The following is a 16,310-nucleotide window of genomic DNA, read 5'->3' as shown; positions in this document are numbered from 1 at the left end:
TTTTGTGGAAGAGTCACACTCAAGGGGCCAAAGAGCCGCATGTGGCTCGCGAGGCGCGGTTTGCCGGACACTGTCCTAGCTGGTTTGGCTCAGTGGACAGAGCATCCACCTGCGGACTGAAGGGTCCCAGGTTCGATCCGGTCAAGGGCACATGCCCAGGTTGCAGGCTCAATCCCCATGGGAGGCATGCAGGAGGCAGCCAATCCATGATTCTCTCATCACTGATGTTTCTTTGTCTCCCTAAAAAAAGAGTTTAACAGTGGTTTCATCTCAGCTGATGGGTGATTTGTATTTTCTACAGCTAATAAGTATTTCTTTTTTTAAAATATATTTTTTGCCGAAACCGGTTTGGCTCAGTGGATAGAGCGTCGGCCTGCGGACTGAAAGGTCCCAGGTTCGATTCCGGTCAAGGGCGTGTGCCTGGGTTGCGGGCACATCCCCAGTGGGAGATGTGCGGGAGGCAGCTGATCGATGTTTCTCTCTCATCGATGTTTCTGGCTCTCTATCTCTCTCCCTTCCTCTCTGTAAAAAATCAATAAAATATATATTTTAAAAATAAAATAAAATAAATTTTTATTGATTTCAGAGAGGAAGGGAGAGAGAGAGAGACAGAAACATCAATGATGAGAGAGAATCATTGATTGGCTGTTTCCTGCACACCTGGGGATCGAGCTGCAACCCGGGCATGTGCCCTTGACCGGAATCAAACCTGGGACCTTTCAGTCCACAGGCCGACACTCTATTCACTGAGCCAAAGCGGCTAAGGCTAATATGTATTTCTTTAAAAAAAAATTTTTTTAAGTAGATAAAACATTCGTACATGTAACTAGAGACACGCATGGAAAATCCTAAAGTGACCTAGAGCTCCTGAAACATTTTTAGACAAAAGCTTTTGAAATCATTCTAAAAAATAGGAAAAGGTTTCAACTTTCCTCAAATAAAAGTAATTTGGGTAAAGTATAAATATCCACTGAAAATAATTTGACACAAATTTTCCAACATCCCCAAATGTTTCCAATTATCAATGCATTCTACCTAATCCTAAATAATTTCGAATGCTGAGAGTAAGAATGCATTCATATACTAATTTGTGTAGTTTTAAATAAAATAACCATCAGGAAAAAATTTAATGTCACCTAACACTTTTCTTAAGAACAAGTGGAGTAGGCAATATCACAAAACTAGCTAAATATAAGGTTCCCAAATGCCAAAAATAAGATATGACTTTCAAAAATAAAAATGCTAAAAATATTTCTACTGCTAACCATGAAAACTTTCTTATACCTCCTCCAAATAAACAATCATATAAGTAATCCTATATAATAAAGAGTTAATATGCTAATTAGACCGAACAGCCGGACGACATTCCAGACGAAGCTGAGGCTGCAAGGACCAGCCAAGGCTGCGAGGGGCTGTGAGGGCTGGCCAAGGCAGCCAGGACTGCAAGGGTTCAGCCCCTCGCACGAATTTCATGCATCGGGCCTCTAGTTCCTAATATTTATGCATTATGTTTTCAAAAGGTTAATTTAGAACTATTTTTAGAACTTAGACCACAGTTTCATTTTGAAACTATTATACTGACCAGGTCAAAATAAAAGCTCTTTGAATGCAGGTGCCTTGTGTGAGCACCTATATCAGTGATGGCGAACCTATGACACGGGTGTCAGAGGTGACACGTGAACTCATTTTTTTGGTTGATTTTTCTTCGTCAAATGGCATTTAAATATATAAAATAAATATCAAAAATATAAGTCTTTGTTTTACTATGGTAGCAAATATCAAAAAATTTCTAAATGTGACACGGCGGTACCAGAGTTAAGTTAGGGTTTTTCAAAATGCTGACACGCCGAGCTCAAAAGGTTTGCCATCACTAACCTATATAATGTACTGCCAGCACTTAAAATAGTACCTGACATTCAATAAACATGTTAATCAATTAACCAAAGGAATATTTGAAGAACAATGTATATTCTATTAATAGAGATGAAAGCCATATTTACCTTAAGAAAACCTTCGCAAGGCTAGAATTTCTAACCTTCTTTTTCAAAGTAAAGAGGGTTATATCCAAGATAAATTAGTAAAAAAAAACCCAAAACTAAAAAACAAACAAGGAAGCATTTATACTGTGGTCAAAAGGGTTGAGGTCACTGAAGGTCATCCCAACATCTATATATATAAAAGGCTAATATGCAAAGTGTCCCCTCGGGAGTTCCACAGGGAGTCTGAGAGTTCGATTGCTCGCTATGATGTGCGCTGACCACCAGGAGGCAGCGTGGAATGAAGGAAGGCCCCAATCAGCCCTGATCACCAGCCAGGACTAGGAACCCTACCCATGCACGAATTTCATGCACCGGGCCTCTAGTACCTATAGCTTTTATGGGATGAGTTATGTACTGTTTCCCCCCCACCACCACCACCAAAGTCATATTTTGAAGGCCTACAGTACCTCAGAATGTGACTGTGTCTGAACACTCAAGGAAAATTGTTCTTTCATCCATAATTACTATTAAGCAATCTATTCCTGAGTTCTTCAAATCCCACTATAGGTCATTACTCTGGTTAAATTTCACTTCTATCTAGACCAGCCATGGGCAAACTACGGCCCGCGGGCCAGATCCGGCCTGTTTGAAATGAATAAAACTATTGAAAAAAAAAGACCATACCCTTTCATGTAATGATGTTTACTTTGAATTTATATTAGTTCACATAAACACTCTATCCATGCTTTTGTTCCAGCCTCCGGTCCAGTTTAAGAACCCATTGTGGCCCTCAAGTCAAAAAGTTTGCCCACCCCTGATCTAGACAATTATCTTCCCAACTGATGACTTCTGGATTTGGGCTCATCATCTAAAATTATTTCAGGTTTAGCTCATTTGCAAAATTATTCAACATTCCACCACTGCCTCCACAAAATTTATTGATAAAATATTTAATAAGAGAGTAGAGAACCCTAGAACCTGTCCCTGGGGATCTCTATCTCTGTCCAAAGTACCATTCATGTCTTCATCAGGCTCATTAGAATACAGCTATTAAATTAGTATAAAGCTGCCTACCCATATGCTTATTAACATTTCTCCTTAACATCCTCATGTATGTCAGACTTTTTCAAATCTATTACAGATACATATTACAGCTATTACACTACTCTGATCTATAAATTCAATAAATATATCAAAGAAAGAGGTAATAAAAGGGAAGAAAAAGACAAACATTAGTCTGTCATGACTTGTTCCTAGAGAAATCTGGGCTGGTACATAGTAATCACAGCTTTTCTCAGTGCTCAGTCAAGAAGAATAAAACACTATTGAGTAAAATACAGAATTTGAGTCCATAATTAAACTGTAAGGACACAGAGAAGTTTCATACACAGGTGATAGAAACAGGAATATTATTATAGTTTCTCATTTAATACTATAAATGAAATATTTATTACAAACATTTACAATATTTCTAGTTGGTACCACTTTGTCTTGTAAAGATAAATTTCAGTTATTAAAGTGTCTTTGCTGGGCTTCTGATATATCTGAATAAACCTTAGTTAATGAAGCAGAGATGCTATTAATCTGAACATATAAATAAAACACAGTAGTTCTGGTGGAATATTCACTAGGAAATCATGTGTGAAGCCTTCTTCTAAATCTCATTGTTTCAGAGCTAGTAAGAGACCTGGTCTTTACAGCACAACTAGAGGCCCGGTGCACGAATTCGTGCACGGATGGGGCCCTTCGGGTGGCCTGCGGGGATTGGGACCCAGCTCATGCCTCCAGGCTCGCAGCCCTAGCTCGTGCCCCCAGTCTCGCAGCTCCGCCTGGCACCCCGCCGTGGCCTGGTGCTGCCGCCTCACCTGCTCCACCATCCTGACTACAGGACGATTGGTCAGGGCCAGGCCCCCCACCCAGCTCCCTCAGCACCTGGGAGCCAGGTGGTGGCCTTGCCCCCCTGGTTGCCATTTGTGGGGCAATGGGCAGGGCGATCAGGCCCCCACTCGCACCCGCCTTGGCCTGGCACCACTCGCTCATCTATTCCACCATCCCGCCATGGTCCCGCTCTCATCAGGGCTGGCAGTGCCTCCACTGCTGCCCACTGCCAGTGCCACGTCACCAACGCCCCTGGTGGTCAGCGCACATCATAGCAAGTGGCCAAACTCCTGGTCGAACAATTTGCATATTAGGCTTTTATTATATAGGACTGCCTCCTTTTATAGATGAACACACTGAGGCTCTCAGAAATGGAATGACTTAACCAACCTCAGAAAGCTAACTCTGGCCTGGCTGGGCAACGAAGTTAGATCTACTCCAGGGCTACTGATAATGCTTCACAAACTATGTTGTCAAAATAATAAGAAGAACAATACTAGTATTTTCTTACCAACTGGACTTCGCCAAAAGCACCTCTTCCAATAACTTTTACAACCTCGTAGTCTTCTGCCTTCATCTGCAAACCTCTGATTTTTTTCACAATTTTCTCATCTACAATAAAAAGGTCACCATATTTGTAATATTAATCATCACATTTATAAACAATATTTTAAAATAATCAGCATATTTGTAAACAAATTTTTATTCCAAGAAATTTGGCTTAGTTTTCAGCTATATCCCTCAGTTTTTAAAGGTTGCTATTTAAAAATCTAAGATACACATTAACTTCACGTCAAAGAATCAAAACACTATGGTTTATTAACATATATAAACACTACTACCAAAAAGTAGCAGTTAAGCTATTCTGTTTCTGACTCTGTTGCTTGGCAAGTTAGATGACAGCTGAAACAGTAATGACCCCAGCGATCCTGAGTGCATTCTAAGTCATGAAAGAAAGTTGCTATAAAATTACTTGCAGGGCTAATCTTAGCAATGAATTTTTGGAAGCCTACTTCTTTAGTAACCACATATTATAGATATGGTAACTATAGACAAGATTGTGGAATTAGGAAAACAGTCCAGTCTCTGACAATTCCAAATGAAAGAGCTTACTGTGTTGATATAAAATATTTATTAGTTATTTTAAAAAATTCTTATTCTTAGAATTCAACTTCATTTACACCTTCACATCAACATCAATACCAACAAAATATTAAGAGTTACCACTTATATGACAATAATTATTACATTATCTTTCACTAACTAGATTGAAATGTCTACATTTATGCAAACATAAAGCTCATTAAGTCTTCCGGATAATGTAGAGGTCTTAGTGTTATTAATATTAATTTAAAACTTCTCTTGAAACTGCCATAAATAACCTGTCCTGAAAACCACTAGTCTTAATAATTTATACAAAATCTTGAACTTTACCTACATTATATGCTACAATTGGTTCTGCAGTTTTGCTTTGAAAATAAAGAATATTAGTATTAGCCCAGCCGGTGTGGTTCAGTGGTTGAGCATCGACCTACGAACCAGGAGGTCACAGTTCAATTCTCAGTCAGGGCACATGCCCAGCTTTCAGGCTCGACTTTCAGTGTGGGGTGTGCAGGAGGCAGCCGATCAATGATTCTCTTTCATCACTGATGTTTCTTTCTCTCTCTCTCTCCCTTCCTCTATGAAATCAATAAAAGTATATTAAAGTGGCAAGCTAAAAATTACTTAAGTTTAATAAGTTTATGGACTTTAATAATGTTAATCAAACATAAATCTCTCATCGAAGTATAGTCATGGGATCAAATATGAAGTTTAACATACTTACATCTATTTAAGAAATTATCTATATTCTTGTTTTTCCTCAAAGCAGGAAAATCCAAATCAAGGACCAAGGAATTTAAGCCATCCTATTTAATAAAAAATGTAAAAAGGAAAAAGAAAATTGTTACAATTTCCAAGCATTTGAAAAAAAAAAAAGGTCTTTACATTTTATCATATGTTATTCTCGCTGAATAAATGTCAACCCATTTTGATATGAAACTGCAAAGTGGATCAGTATCTAACATCTTTAACTGATTTCCTAACTTGGTCAGACAATTAAGATTGACCCTAATATGTTTTCCTTTGTTCTTTTAGCCAAAAGAAACAGTCATTTTAAAATATGCACCCACTATTATTTTTGTTGGTTAGATGTCCTCTTTTCTCTCTTCAAATGCCCAGTAAAATTTCACCAAGCTTTTGACTTTAAGAAATATACCCAGACTAAGGAAGTTGCCATTCACTCAACAATCATTAATTTTGTGCCTAGTGCAAAGAATAGAAAATTCAAAAATAAGTAATACACCAACTATCCTCACCTTCAGGAAACAGCTTCAAAACTAAATTTCCCATAAAAATATGAAAACAGGATGATGCATTTTTCAGATTTCTATTTTCTTCTCTAAGTTTTCTATATTTTTCACTTTCTACAAGAATGCATTAAATTGCCCGATCAGCGTGGCTCAGTGGTTGAGTGTTGACCTATGAACCAGGAGGAAACGGTTTGGTTCCCCATCAGGGCACATGCCCAGGTTGCGGGCTCAATCCAAAGTGTGCGGCATGCAGGAGGCAGCCAATCAATGATTCTCTCTCATCATTGATGTTTCTATCTCTCTCCCCCTCTCCCATCCTCTCTGAAATCAATAAAAATATATTTTTAAAACGCATTAAATTTGTAATCAAAATAGGAAAAAGCATATACGTACATATAACTTGGTGGGGGTGAAAAAAACTAAGAAACAAATTACTCAGTGGATGTGCTTGTGTAGGAAACCATGTTTCTAAAGCACTATCATATATACTGTCTCATCCTCAAGTAACTCTGAGGAGGGCAGGATAAAATATATTCATTTTAAAAATAAACAAAATAAGGCTTAGATTAAGTGACTTAGACTTGCCCAAGGTCATGCTATCAGGAAATGACTAGCAGGATACTACCTAAATCTTAAAAGGTCCAATATACTTAATTCATCTCCCTAGTCTCAATGACCCGACTAACACCAACGGGAACTTGGAAGGGTAAAGAAGTAAGCTGGAGGATTGCAGGGGAAAAAAAACAACACAGCAATAAAGAGACCTTTTAGGGGTCTGGGTTGGGGGAAAATCACATGCAAAACTTAGAAAGGTAACGGGTCTTTAAGTTACTAGTTCTAGAAGAATTGCACATACTATATATTTTTTTAATTTATTTTTATTGATTTCAGAGAGGAAGGGAGAGGAAGAGAGAGATAGAAACACCAATGATAAGAGAGAATCACTGATCGGCTGCCTCCTGCAAGCTCCCTACTGAGGATCAAGCCACAACCTGGGCATGTGCTCTTGACTGGAATCAAACCTGGGACCCTTCTGTCCACAGGCCGACACTCTATCCACTGAGCCAAACCAGCTAGGGCTGCACATAGTATATTTTACCATTCAGTTATACTTCATAAATTTTTCATTCTTTAAAAAATGTCAATACTTTATAAAAACATTCTTTAAAAACAGAATGGCAAAGGTACTAACAATAAACTATAAATATTTTCAATTGCAATTAAAATGATTTAGACACATTAAACAAATCTAGATTCTCCTTAACTGAAAGAAAAATACATTAAAAGTAATAAATATTCAACTTCCAGTCAAGTTAAGATTGTTAATTCATTTTGAGGCTATCTCCCACCCAATGCCCACAATTCCCATCTCCATAACAGCTGAACTGCTTTTCAAAGATTCCAGCATTTTATCATACCAGGATATTTTAAAGTACCAAATAGCAATATATCTTTAGTGGTATAATTTTGATATTTTAAAAAATTCTAAATGTGAAATCCAAAACATTTATATTTTTAGATATATCCATATTTATACTCTGTATTAAATTTTCAAATCAAAGAAAGGTGCTTTCATGTGAAAAGCATTCTTCTATGCCTCCATTAATCTCCAGAGGAAGAAAAAATTTAAATTGATAAGGCATAAGCTATTATTACAAGAATTAATATTAATAAAATTACATGGTCTCAGTATTTAGATATTACAATAATGACACAGTTCACCGGCATCATTTTCTTAAGCCAAGTGGTTTCAACATCCATATTTTAAGGACATTGGTGGCAAGGTCTGTTTATACTGTGCTCCATCCAAGAGGCACTCCAGAGAAGACTGGATTACTTAAAAGAAAAATTTTGAGCCAAAGGGAGGGCGAACAAAATAAAAAGAAAAATGGCTTTTACTGCAAAGTCTATTAGTAAGTAAGGATGTTGAGGATGATGCCGACCATCAACACAAAACAACATTTGCTTATTATCTCTGTGTGTGGGGAGGGAAGAAGCCACTTTGACAATAGAGCTGTTCCAGCCTTTTTTTAATTTTGAAAGTAAAATAAACAGATGCACGAAGTTTTGTTTACTAGTGCTTTGTTTACAGAAGGTAAAACAACTTGATTACATTTCTACAACATTACAAAGCACAGTCCTCCAAACCAGTTTCCAGTCAATTGTTCAGATCATTAAACCAATAGAACCTTCTCTTTCATTTTATAACTAGAAGTCTGCCCATATGATTTCCACCCACCAGAACCTAATTGTAGAAAACCATTTTCCACAAGTTGTGAAGTTAAATTTCAGTTTTTTCTACAAAGTCTCTCAAATAAGATCAATCACTCAATAAATGTTGGTTATTATTATTTCCATTATTTTCAATATTACCTAAATACAAACTTTGCATTTAAGGATTAATTAAAGAGATGTAGAGTTTAAAGGGTTTTTAATTTAACTTTAACATCTAAATTTATCAGCACATCTTTGATACTAACAGATTAAGCCAAAAACCATTTCCTCACTAATTTAATGTGTTCCATAAAGAAAACTATTTTACTTTTTATGTTTTTATTCCCAATATCTTTACCACAGTGCTAGTCTGGCAACTAATCAAGTATTGTTTATGAAGCCAAATTAAATAAAGGTAAGTCTGAAAAGTACTAGTTGCTACCTCCTTTTGTTATAAATGTACTTAGATTGTAATCAATTTTTAAAACTCTTTTCAATCTTACTTCAATTTTGTATAGCTTGAAATTTTATTTCAGCAAATTAAAATCTGGGAGAGATTGCATACAACACATAAGCATTTCGAGCAACATTATTTACAAGAGCAAAAATTCAAAACAACCTAAAAATCTTGAAAAAATATAGTAAAATCTAAGTGAACAAAATCTAAGGTATTAGAGAACACACCTTAACAAATTCATACTTTAAAAAAATTTCATGTAGAATTTACAGCTCTCCTTATCTCTACTGAAACATATCCTATTTTAAATTCCTATAAAGATCGCAATAAAGATTCAAGTTTTGGTCAGAAGCAACATTTACTTGAGAACTCTGGAGAAAGGAGGGGGAAACATATGATTTGTAGGAGACAGAGAACAGTGATATCTTTTTTTTTTTTTTTTTAATGAGAATGGTCAACATTCTTTTTTTTTTTTTTTAAATATATTTTATTGATTTTTTACAGAGAGGAAGGGAGAGAGATAGAGAGTTAGAAACATCGATGAGAGAGAAACATCGATCAGCTGCCTCCTGCACGTCTCCCACTGGGGATATGCCCGCAACCCAGGTACATGCCCTTGAATCGAACCTGGGACCTTTCAGTCCGCAGGCCGACTCTCTATCCACTGAGCCAAACCGGTTTCGGCCAGTGATATCTTAATATCTAATATTAAGGACATTCACTCCTGTGGTCCAGTAACTGCAACCTGCATAATGTCAATTTTAAACATTCTACTCATTGATCATCACCTTCTTATATTTGCAGCTCACTCTCACTAATACTTCAACTCCAACAATCTCTTGACTCACCAGGAACCTTCAATCCAAACCTTACCATTTTCCATTGTCTTTTACCACCCCCTCCTATGTTATACTCTTTTTAAAAAATATGTTTTTATTGATTTTAGAGAAGAAGGGAGAAGGATAGAAAGAGAGAAATATCGATGAGAGAGAAACATCCATCGGCTGCCTCCTGCACACCCTCTACTGGAGATGGAGCCCACAACCTGGGCATATACCCTGACAACTCAGGTATGTGTCCTGACCAGGAAATGAACCAGTGACCTCTTGGTTCCCGGGTCGATGCTCAACCACTGAGCCACAGTGGCCAGACTGTTTGACTCTTTATATACTTAAATTCCAGTCAATCATAATAATCACTGCCCTGCACTTACTCTTTTGTTCTTCTCATTTAATCATACTCTTCTGAAAAAGCACATCATTGGTTAAATCCAATTATCTTTCTACTTAGTATTTGAACTTCCTAGAGCTAAATCTGACTTAAGAAAAGGACACAACCATGTTCAAGTGACCCTTAGCTGACTGGCAATCCTAGACTATTTCCCTGGTCCATTTTCTCTCCCATTCTACTCAAATTTTTTTCATCAAACCTCAAAAATCTCCTCTCCTATTTTCATTCTCAGCTATAGTCCTGACTTCTTATCTCATTAAGAACTTGTACAAGTTCTCATACCAAATCTGTCTATATTCCTACATCTGTATCCATATATTTTACTTTCTTTCGTCCTATATTATAGTGCTAGCCACAACCAATCTCTCCACCTGTGCACAATCTCTCCTCCCCTCTTGCCTATTAGAAGACAACACTACAGCAATTCTTCTGTCCCCTACCATAGCCATCCCATCATCTCCTCATCTCTTATTCTCTCTCTACATGATTACTGCCACTGGCATGTTATTTCTCTTACCCTTAAAAAAATAAAATCCCTTTGATTCCACTTCCCATACAGCTATCATATCATTTCTCCCTTTCCCTTGCAGCGGTTCTCAACCTGTGGGTTGCGAACAATGGAAATACATCCTGCATATCAGATATTTACATTATGATTCATAACAGTAGCAAAATTACAGTTATGAAGTAGCAATGAAAATAATTTTATGGTTGGGGGTCACCACAACATGCGGAACTGTATTAAAGGGTCGTGGCATTAGGAAGGTTGAGAACCACTGCAAGAACCTATGATAGGGAAATTCCTTGAAAGAGATTATTTATACTGTTTTTAGCTTTTCTCCTCCTATCTCATTGGAACTAACTCCAATCAGTTTTCCCCCTTTCCCACCACCACATCCATAACCAAACTATCTAAACTGTTCTTCTCAAGTCTACCAATGACCTCCACATTGCGAAATCAATTATTATTTCTCGGTCCACATTTTACTTGACCTATAAACATCTTTGAACAATCAATCCTTCACTATCTACTTCTTGAAAATTTTTCTTCAGTTGACTTTGATGACAATGCATTCACATGGTTTGCCCTTTTTCAGTCTTCTTTGCTGGTTTTCTCCTCAGTCCTTGGGTCTCTTCTCTTTCAAATCCACTCATTCCATAAGAAATCTCATCTTGCCTCTAAGTGCTGATGGCTTCATAATTCATTATCTCTATCCCAGCCAGATACCTAAAATCCTAAATTCTAGACCCTATCTCCTCTTGCCTATGTGCCATACAGCTTATCTCAATGTCTAATAAATATTTCAAATGCTGATGTCCAAAACTATGCCCTACCCATTCCCACGGCAACCACTTCACCCTTCAGTCTTCCACATCTCTGTTCATGGCAATTTCACCCTTCCAAGTACTCAGGCCAACATCTTTGATATCAACCTTGACTTTTTCTCTCCCTCAAGAACCTAAATCCAAGCAGCTACATATCCTGCCAGCATTATCTTCAAAATAAATTCAGAATTCCACCAGTTTTCACTACCCTCGCTACCACCACCCTAGTTTAAGACTTCATCATTTTACTTCAATTACTGCAAAAGCCTACTATCATGTCTCCCTAGTTGCAGCTTTGCGCTTCCCTTCCCCTTCAGATTATTTTCAATGCAACAGAGATGATCCCATCACTCCTCTGTTCAAAACCTCCAATGGCTTTTACATCATTGAGAGTAAAGCAGAAATCCCCAGCTATAACCTATGAGGCTCTTTATGATCAGCCCTTATCCCCTTAATTAACTGTCAAACCACAACCCCTATTACTTTCTATCTCATTCATTTTGCTCCAGCTACACTGGCCTTCCAAATGTTTTAAAATCTCAACAGGGGGCCTACACAAGGAGTAAGTGGGAATGGAGTAGGAAGGTAACTCAGTTGCAGCCTTCACAAGAAGGGACATCTGAGCAGCATCACAGTCCTATGGGGTGGGGAGCTGGCTATATATGGAGGAACTGAGCAAATTAGTAACTATATGATAACCAGATGCCAGCTCTTACTACTGGGAGAAGTACAAATATGGGTGGGTGCACAGAATGAACACATGGTGTTGGCCTGAAATTGGAGGTAGCAGTCTAAATGTACGGTTTTCAATATATAAAGATACGGATACTCAGACGTAGGTGCCTGTGTGGGTCTTAAGTACAGAGACGCTCCAACAGCAGTGAACCCACCTAGTACCCAGATTGCGATTTTGAAATGGCACTCTCCACTAAAAGAAATTAGGGCTCCTTGGAGAAATGGCCAATTCCAGAACTGAACAGGAAAATCTATAGCATCTTGTGCCCAAAGTTAAGGGGGTCCATAGGGGATAAAATGACATAGAACTAAACATATACAGTGCATCAATGCCAATATCCTGATTTTGGTTATGTACTATATGTAAGATATAAGCATTGGGAGAAATTGGGGGAAGAGTACACAGAACTATTCTGTATTATTTTTGCAATTTCCTATGAACTTATAATTATTCCAAGATAAAAGTTTTCTTAAAAAATAAAGTACACAAAGGTTGATGGCAACATGTCAAAAGGACATACAAGCCAGCTTGAAAGGGTTCCCAGTGGCAAATTTGGGACAATTTTAGTATTAAAATAAATAATGATAGTAATGGAATATAACCCATTGAATAAAACAAGAATTCCTGATGTAAATGAATTTGTTAATTAATTCTCTTTCTTACAATAAAATGCCAATACATGTAGAAGGAATACTTGAGTCAAAATATCACTATTTGTCAACCATCTTGGTAAAAATTAATTTAGTTGAAAAACATCAATGGATACTTAAACTAGTGGGTAAATATATAAATAGAAACACAATTTTACATAGTCTCAAAGAAACCCCCCCCACACACAAAAATACTTATTAATTACAAAGGAATAGGAGGAATAATAGAAACTTGGTAGACATCACTTTTAATTAAGTAATCAAAGTTAACACTACCTAATGAAGTAAATTGTATGCCACCAAATAGGATTCATTAAGAACAAATCACTTCTGTGAAATTGTAGCCAAAACCACATTATTTTGGGTCTAATCATCAAACAAAATTAAACAAACCCAAACTGAGGGATATTCTACAAAATGAGTAGCTTGTAATCTTCAAAACTGTGAACAGCATGAAAAACACAAGGATATTAAAGAAACATGAGAGCTGGATGCAATGAGTGATCCTGGATTAGATATTTTTGACCTAAAGAATGTTGCTATTTGGGCAATTAACAAAACTTGAATGAGGTCTTTAAGCAAAGTGTATACAGAATTTTTTAAAAACTTTTCTGTAAATTTGAAATTCTTTCCAATAAAAAGTGGGCTTTGTTTGTTTTTAAATCATACCAAGGTATGTTCCTGACTTAGGGCCTTTGGATTTGCTATTTTCTTCTGTCTGAAATGCTCACATCTATGTATCTGTATGGCTAGCTCTCCTATTTCCATCAGGTCTTTACTTAAAAGTCACCTTCTCAGGAATACCTTAATATCTTAACTGTGAACCCCTTGCAGCAGTTCTCAACCTGTGGGTCGCGACCCCTGAAAATACATCCTGCATATCAGATATTTACATTACGATTCATAAACAGTAGCAAAATTACAGTTATGAAGTAGCAACGAAAATAATTTTATGGTTGGGGGTCACCACAACATGAGGAACTGTATTAAAGGGTCGCGGCATTAGGAAGGTTGAGAACTCTAAAGTTTAGATTTGTATCTTTCTTTTATACTTTTTTTCTCCTTACCATAAATCATCATGTTACATACAATTAACTTAATTTTTTATTATTCTCCAGCTCCCCATTAAAATGTAAACTGATGGCAGGGAATTTTTGTTCACTGATACATTCCCAGGGCCTAATCCAGGGCTGGAACCAGGGCCTGGCATGCGGTAGTTGCTAAATAAATATTTATTAAATGACAATGTACACAAAGTACTTGGAACACAAAGGACTTAAGGTACAATTACAAAATAAGTTCACTTTCCAATCATAGCAAGGGGATATTGAAACAGGTAAAAAGAACTCTACCGTTAATCTGATAGCTCTGGGACATCAGGCCAACAAATATGTCTCCAGCATAAATGAATGAGCTAATGTTCCTGGCTCCAAGGAGCTTAGTGAGCAAACCCATTTCCAGCAGAAAGTAATGCTGTAACACTGCAGCCAGCTAATATAACAAGAAAATATCTATAAACAGCATGTGAGAAGTACAGTAGAAACAATCCAAATGCTGACAAATAAGAATTAACCTTATCAGACTTGACTGAAAAATACAGATACACAGAGAAAGCAAATTTTCTCCAGGAAAAAAGGATAAAGTAATTCAAATAAAGCCGGTGGTGCAAACCAAGGGACATATAATCGAGGTCTCATATTTTACTACCCCATTTCCTTGAAAAACTACCGAGAGTATAGTTAAAGCTAACCACAATGATCTCAAGTAACGTATTGCAAACATACTAAATAGTTCATATTTAAGAAAGAAGTATAATCCAAAAGTATCCAAAATGATCTTACAGTTTCTACAGTGGCCAAACAGTAGCATCTCATTTTATTAATGCTTTTTTCTCCTATGCCACCAGATAATACAACTGACCTTCCTTTCATGCATAACTGTAACCAAAATGACAGGCAATATTATTTTAAAAGAGATTTCTATAAGCAAACGTTTATAAATCTAGCATGCCTTTTTTTGTAACAATCCTGCAATGCTGTAATATTTTCTGTTTACTGATCCTATTGAGGTTAAGAAGTTATGTAAGTTGGTAGTGGTGGTAGAGTTCATATTCCATTTCAAGTCTTTCTAACTCCAAATCACACACTTTTCTCACTAAACCATGACTTTTCTAATACCTTTGTTTTAAATCTTTATTCTTGAGACACCTTCTGATTGATAAATTAATCTCTTTACTTAGAAGGTGCTCTACACAAGTGACTAAAGTAGTTGTTTCAGGGTATTTATTTTTGTTTGCTCATTAACAAGAAGAATGAGAAGTTAAACTTCTGAATCTGCAAAGCTGAAAACCACCATTAACCGTAGGCTCATGGTCAACACAACCATCGATGATGGTTATATTGAAGACCTCAACCTAGCCTTTGCTTAAGTCTTTTAACTATGCTAGTGTCCTTCATCAATTGAAGATTTAGTTTTAGGTATTAAATAGTTTTTTGTTTTTATTTTTTTTAATTGATTTCAGAGAAGAAGCAAAGGGAGAGATGGAAACATCAATGATGAGAGGGAACCATAGACTGGCTGCCTCCTGCACACCCCCCACTGGGGTCAAACCTTCCACCCAGGCATGTGCGCTGACAAGGAATCCAACAGTTGACCTCCTGGATCATAGGTCGATGCTCAACCACTGAGCCACGCCGGCCGTACTAGGTATGATTACTTTTAACTTGTTGTGCTTAGGATCTGAGGAAAACAGCTTGATTCTTCTAGTCAATTCTAAATCTCTTAATTCATTAAGAAATTTTGATGTATTTTTGGTGGTTATTCTTATTATTTTGTTTTAGCCTACTCTTACTGTTTTATAGTGGCATAATAGCAGTCACAGGACTAACATCACATCCTAGGTCATAAGAGTGCCAAGAATTACTTAAAGTACATAATCACATAAAACATTTACTTTTTGAAGAAACTTAATTTTTATAATCGGTTATGGCAAAATAATTTTAAAGCCTGGGTGTTTTAGAACCTGTTTTACCTGCTATCTCTTACGTGAAATCAGGACTGATTGCATACCTGAAAGAGAAATTCACTGGTGGGAGAGATAGATGCCAGAACCATTAAGAATAAGTCCTTGTTTGTGTAACCTTGTAGTTTGTCGAGTCTTTCCTTTTTTTTGGAGTACAGGAAATTAAATACTACGGAAGAATTTGCCATTCCCAGTTGGTCACATGTTTACTATGCTATAGAATTTCACAATGCTACTTTTATTATTTTATAAATTTAGCATGTTTTTTTTATTTAGTGACAATGTATGGATGTAAATTTAACAAGGAAAATCATTTAAAATTGGTAATATTATATATACAAATGTATAAATTCTGAATTTTCTTGGGCTTTAAAACCTATCCACTGCCTCCCTTCTCACCAACCTTTGATATTGGATATGTTTTATTTTTTTCCTCTCTGTTTTTACAGTACTTGTCTACTTTTTCA

At 36.7% G+C, this 16,310-nt stretch overlaps 1 protein-coding gene across 1 annotated transcript in view; it reads right to left on the bottom strand.

Moving 5' to 3' along the window:
• The window catches only part of ROCK2 (Rho associated coiled-coil containing protein kinase 2), a 90,132-nt gene that overhangs the window by 55,210 nt on the left and 18,612 nt on the right, over positions 1-16,310 (bottom strand). The window contains exons 2-3 of the mRNA XM_059660532.1: positions 5,683-5,764; positions 4,369-4,469 (exon numbers count right to left, since the gene is read on the bottom strand). Coding sequence (XP_059516515.1) covers positions 4,369-4,469; positions 5,683-5,764 — 183 coding nt within the window. The remainder of the gene's footprint in view (positions 1-4,368; positions 4,470-5,682; positions 5,765-16,310) is intronic.

This window comes from Myotis daubentonii, chromosome 12 (assembly GCF_963259705.1).
Source record: "Myotis daubentonii chromosome 12, mMyoDau2.1, whole genome shotgun sequence".
NCBI lineage: Eukaryota > Metazoa > Chordata > Mammalia > Chiroptera > Vespertilionidae > Myotis > Myotis daubentonii.
Note: the sequence above shows the minus strand (reverse complement) of the source record. Positions and strands in the feature narration are given on the sequence as shown.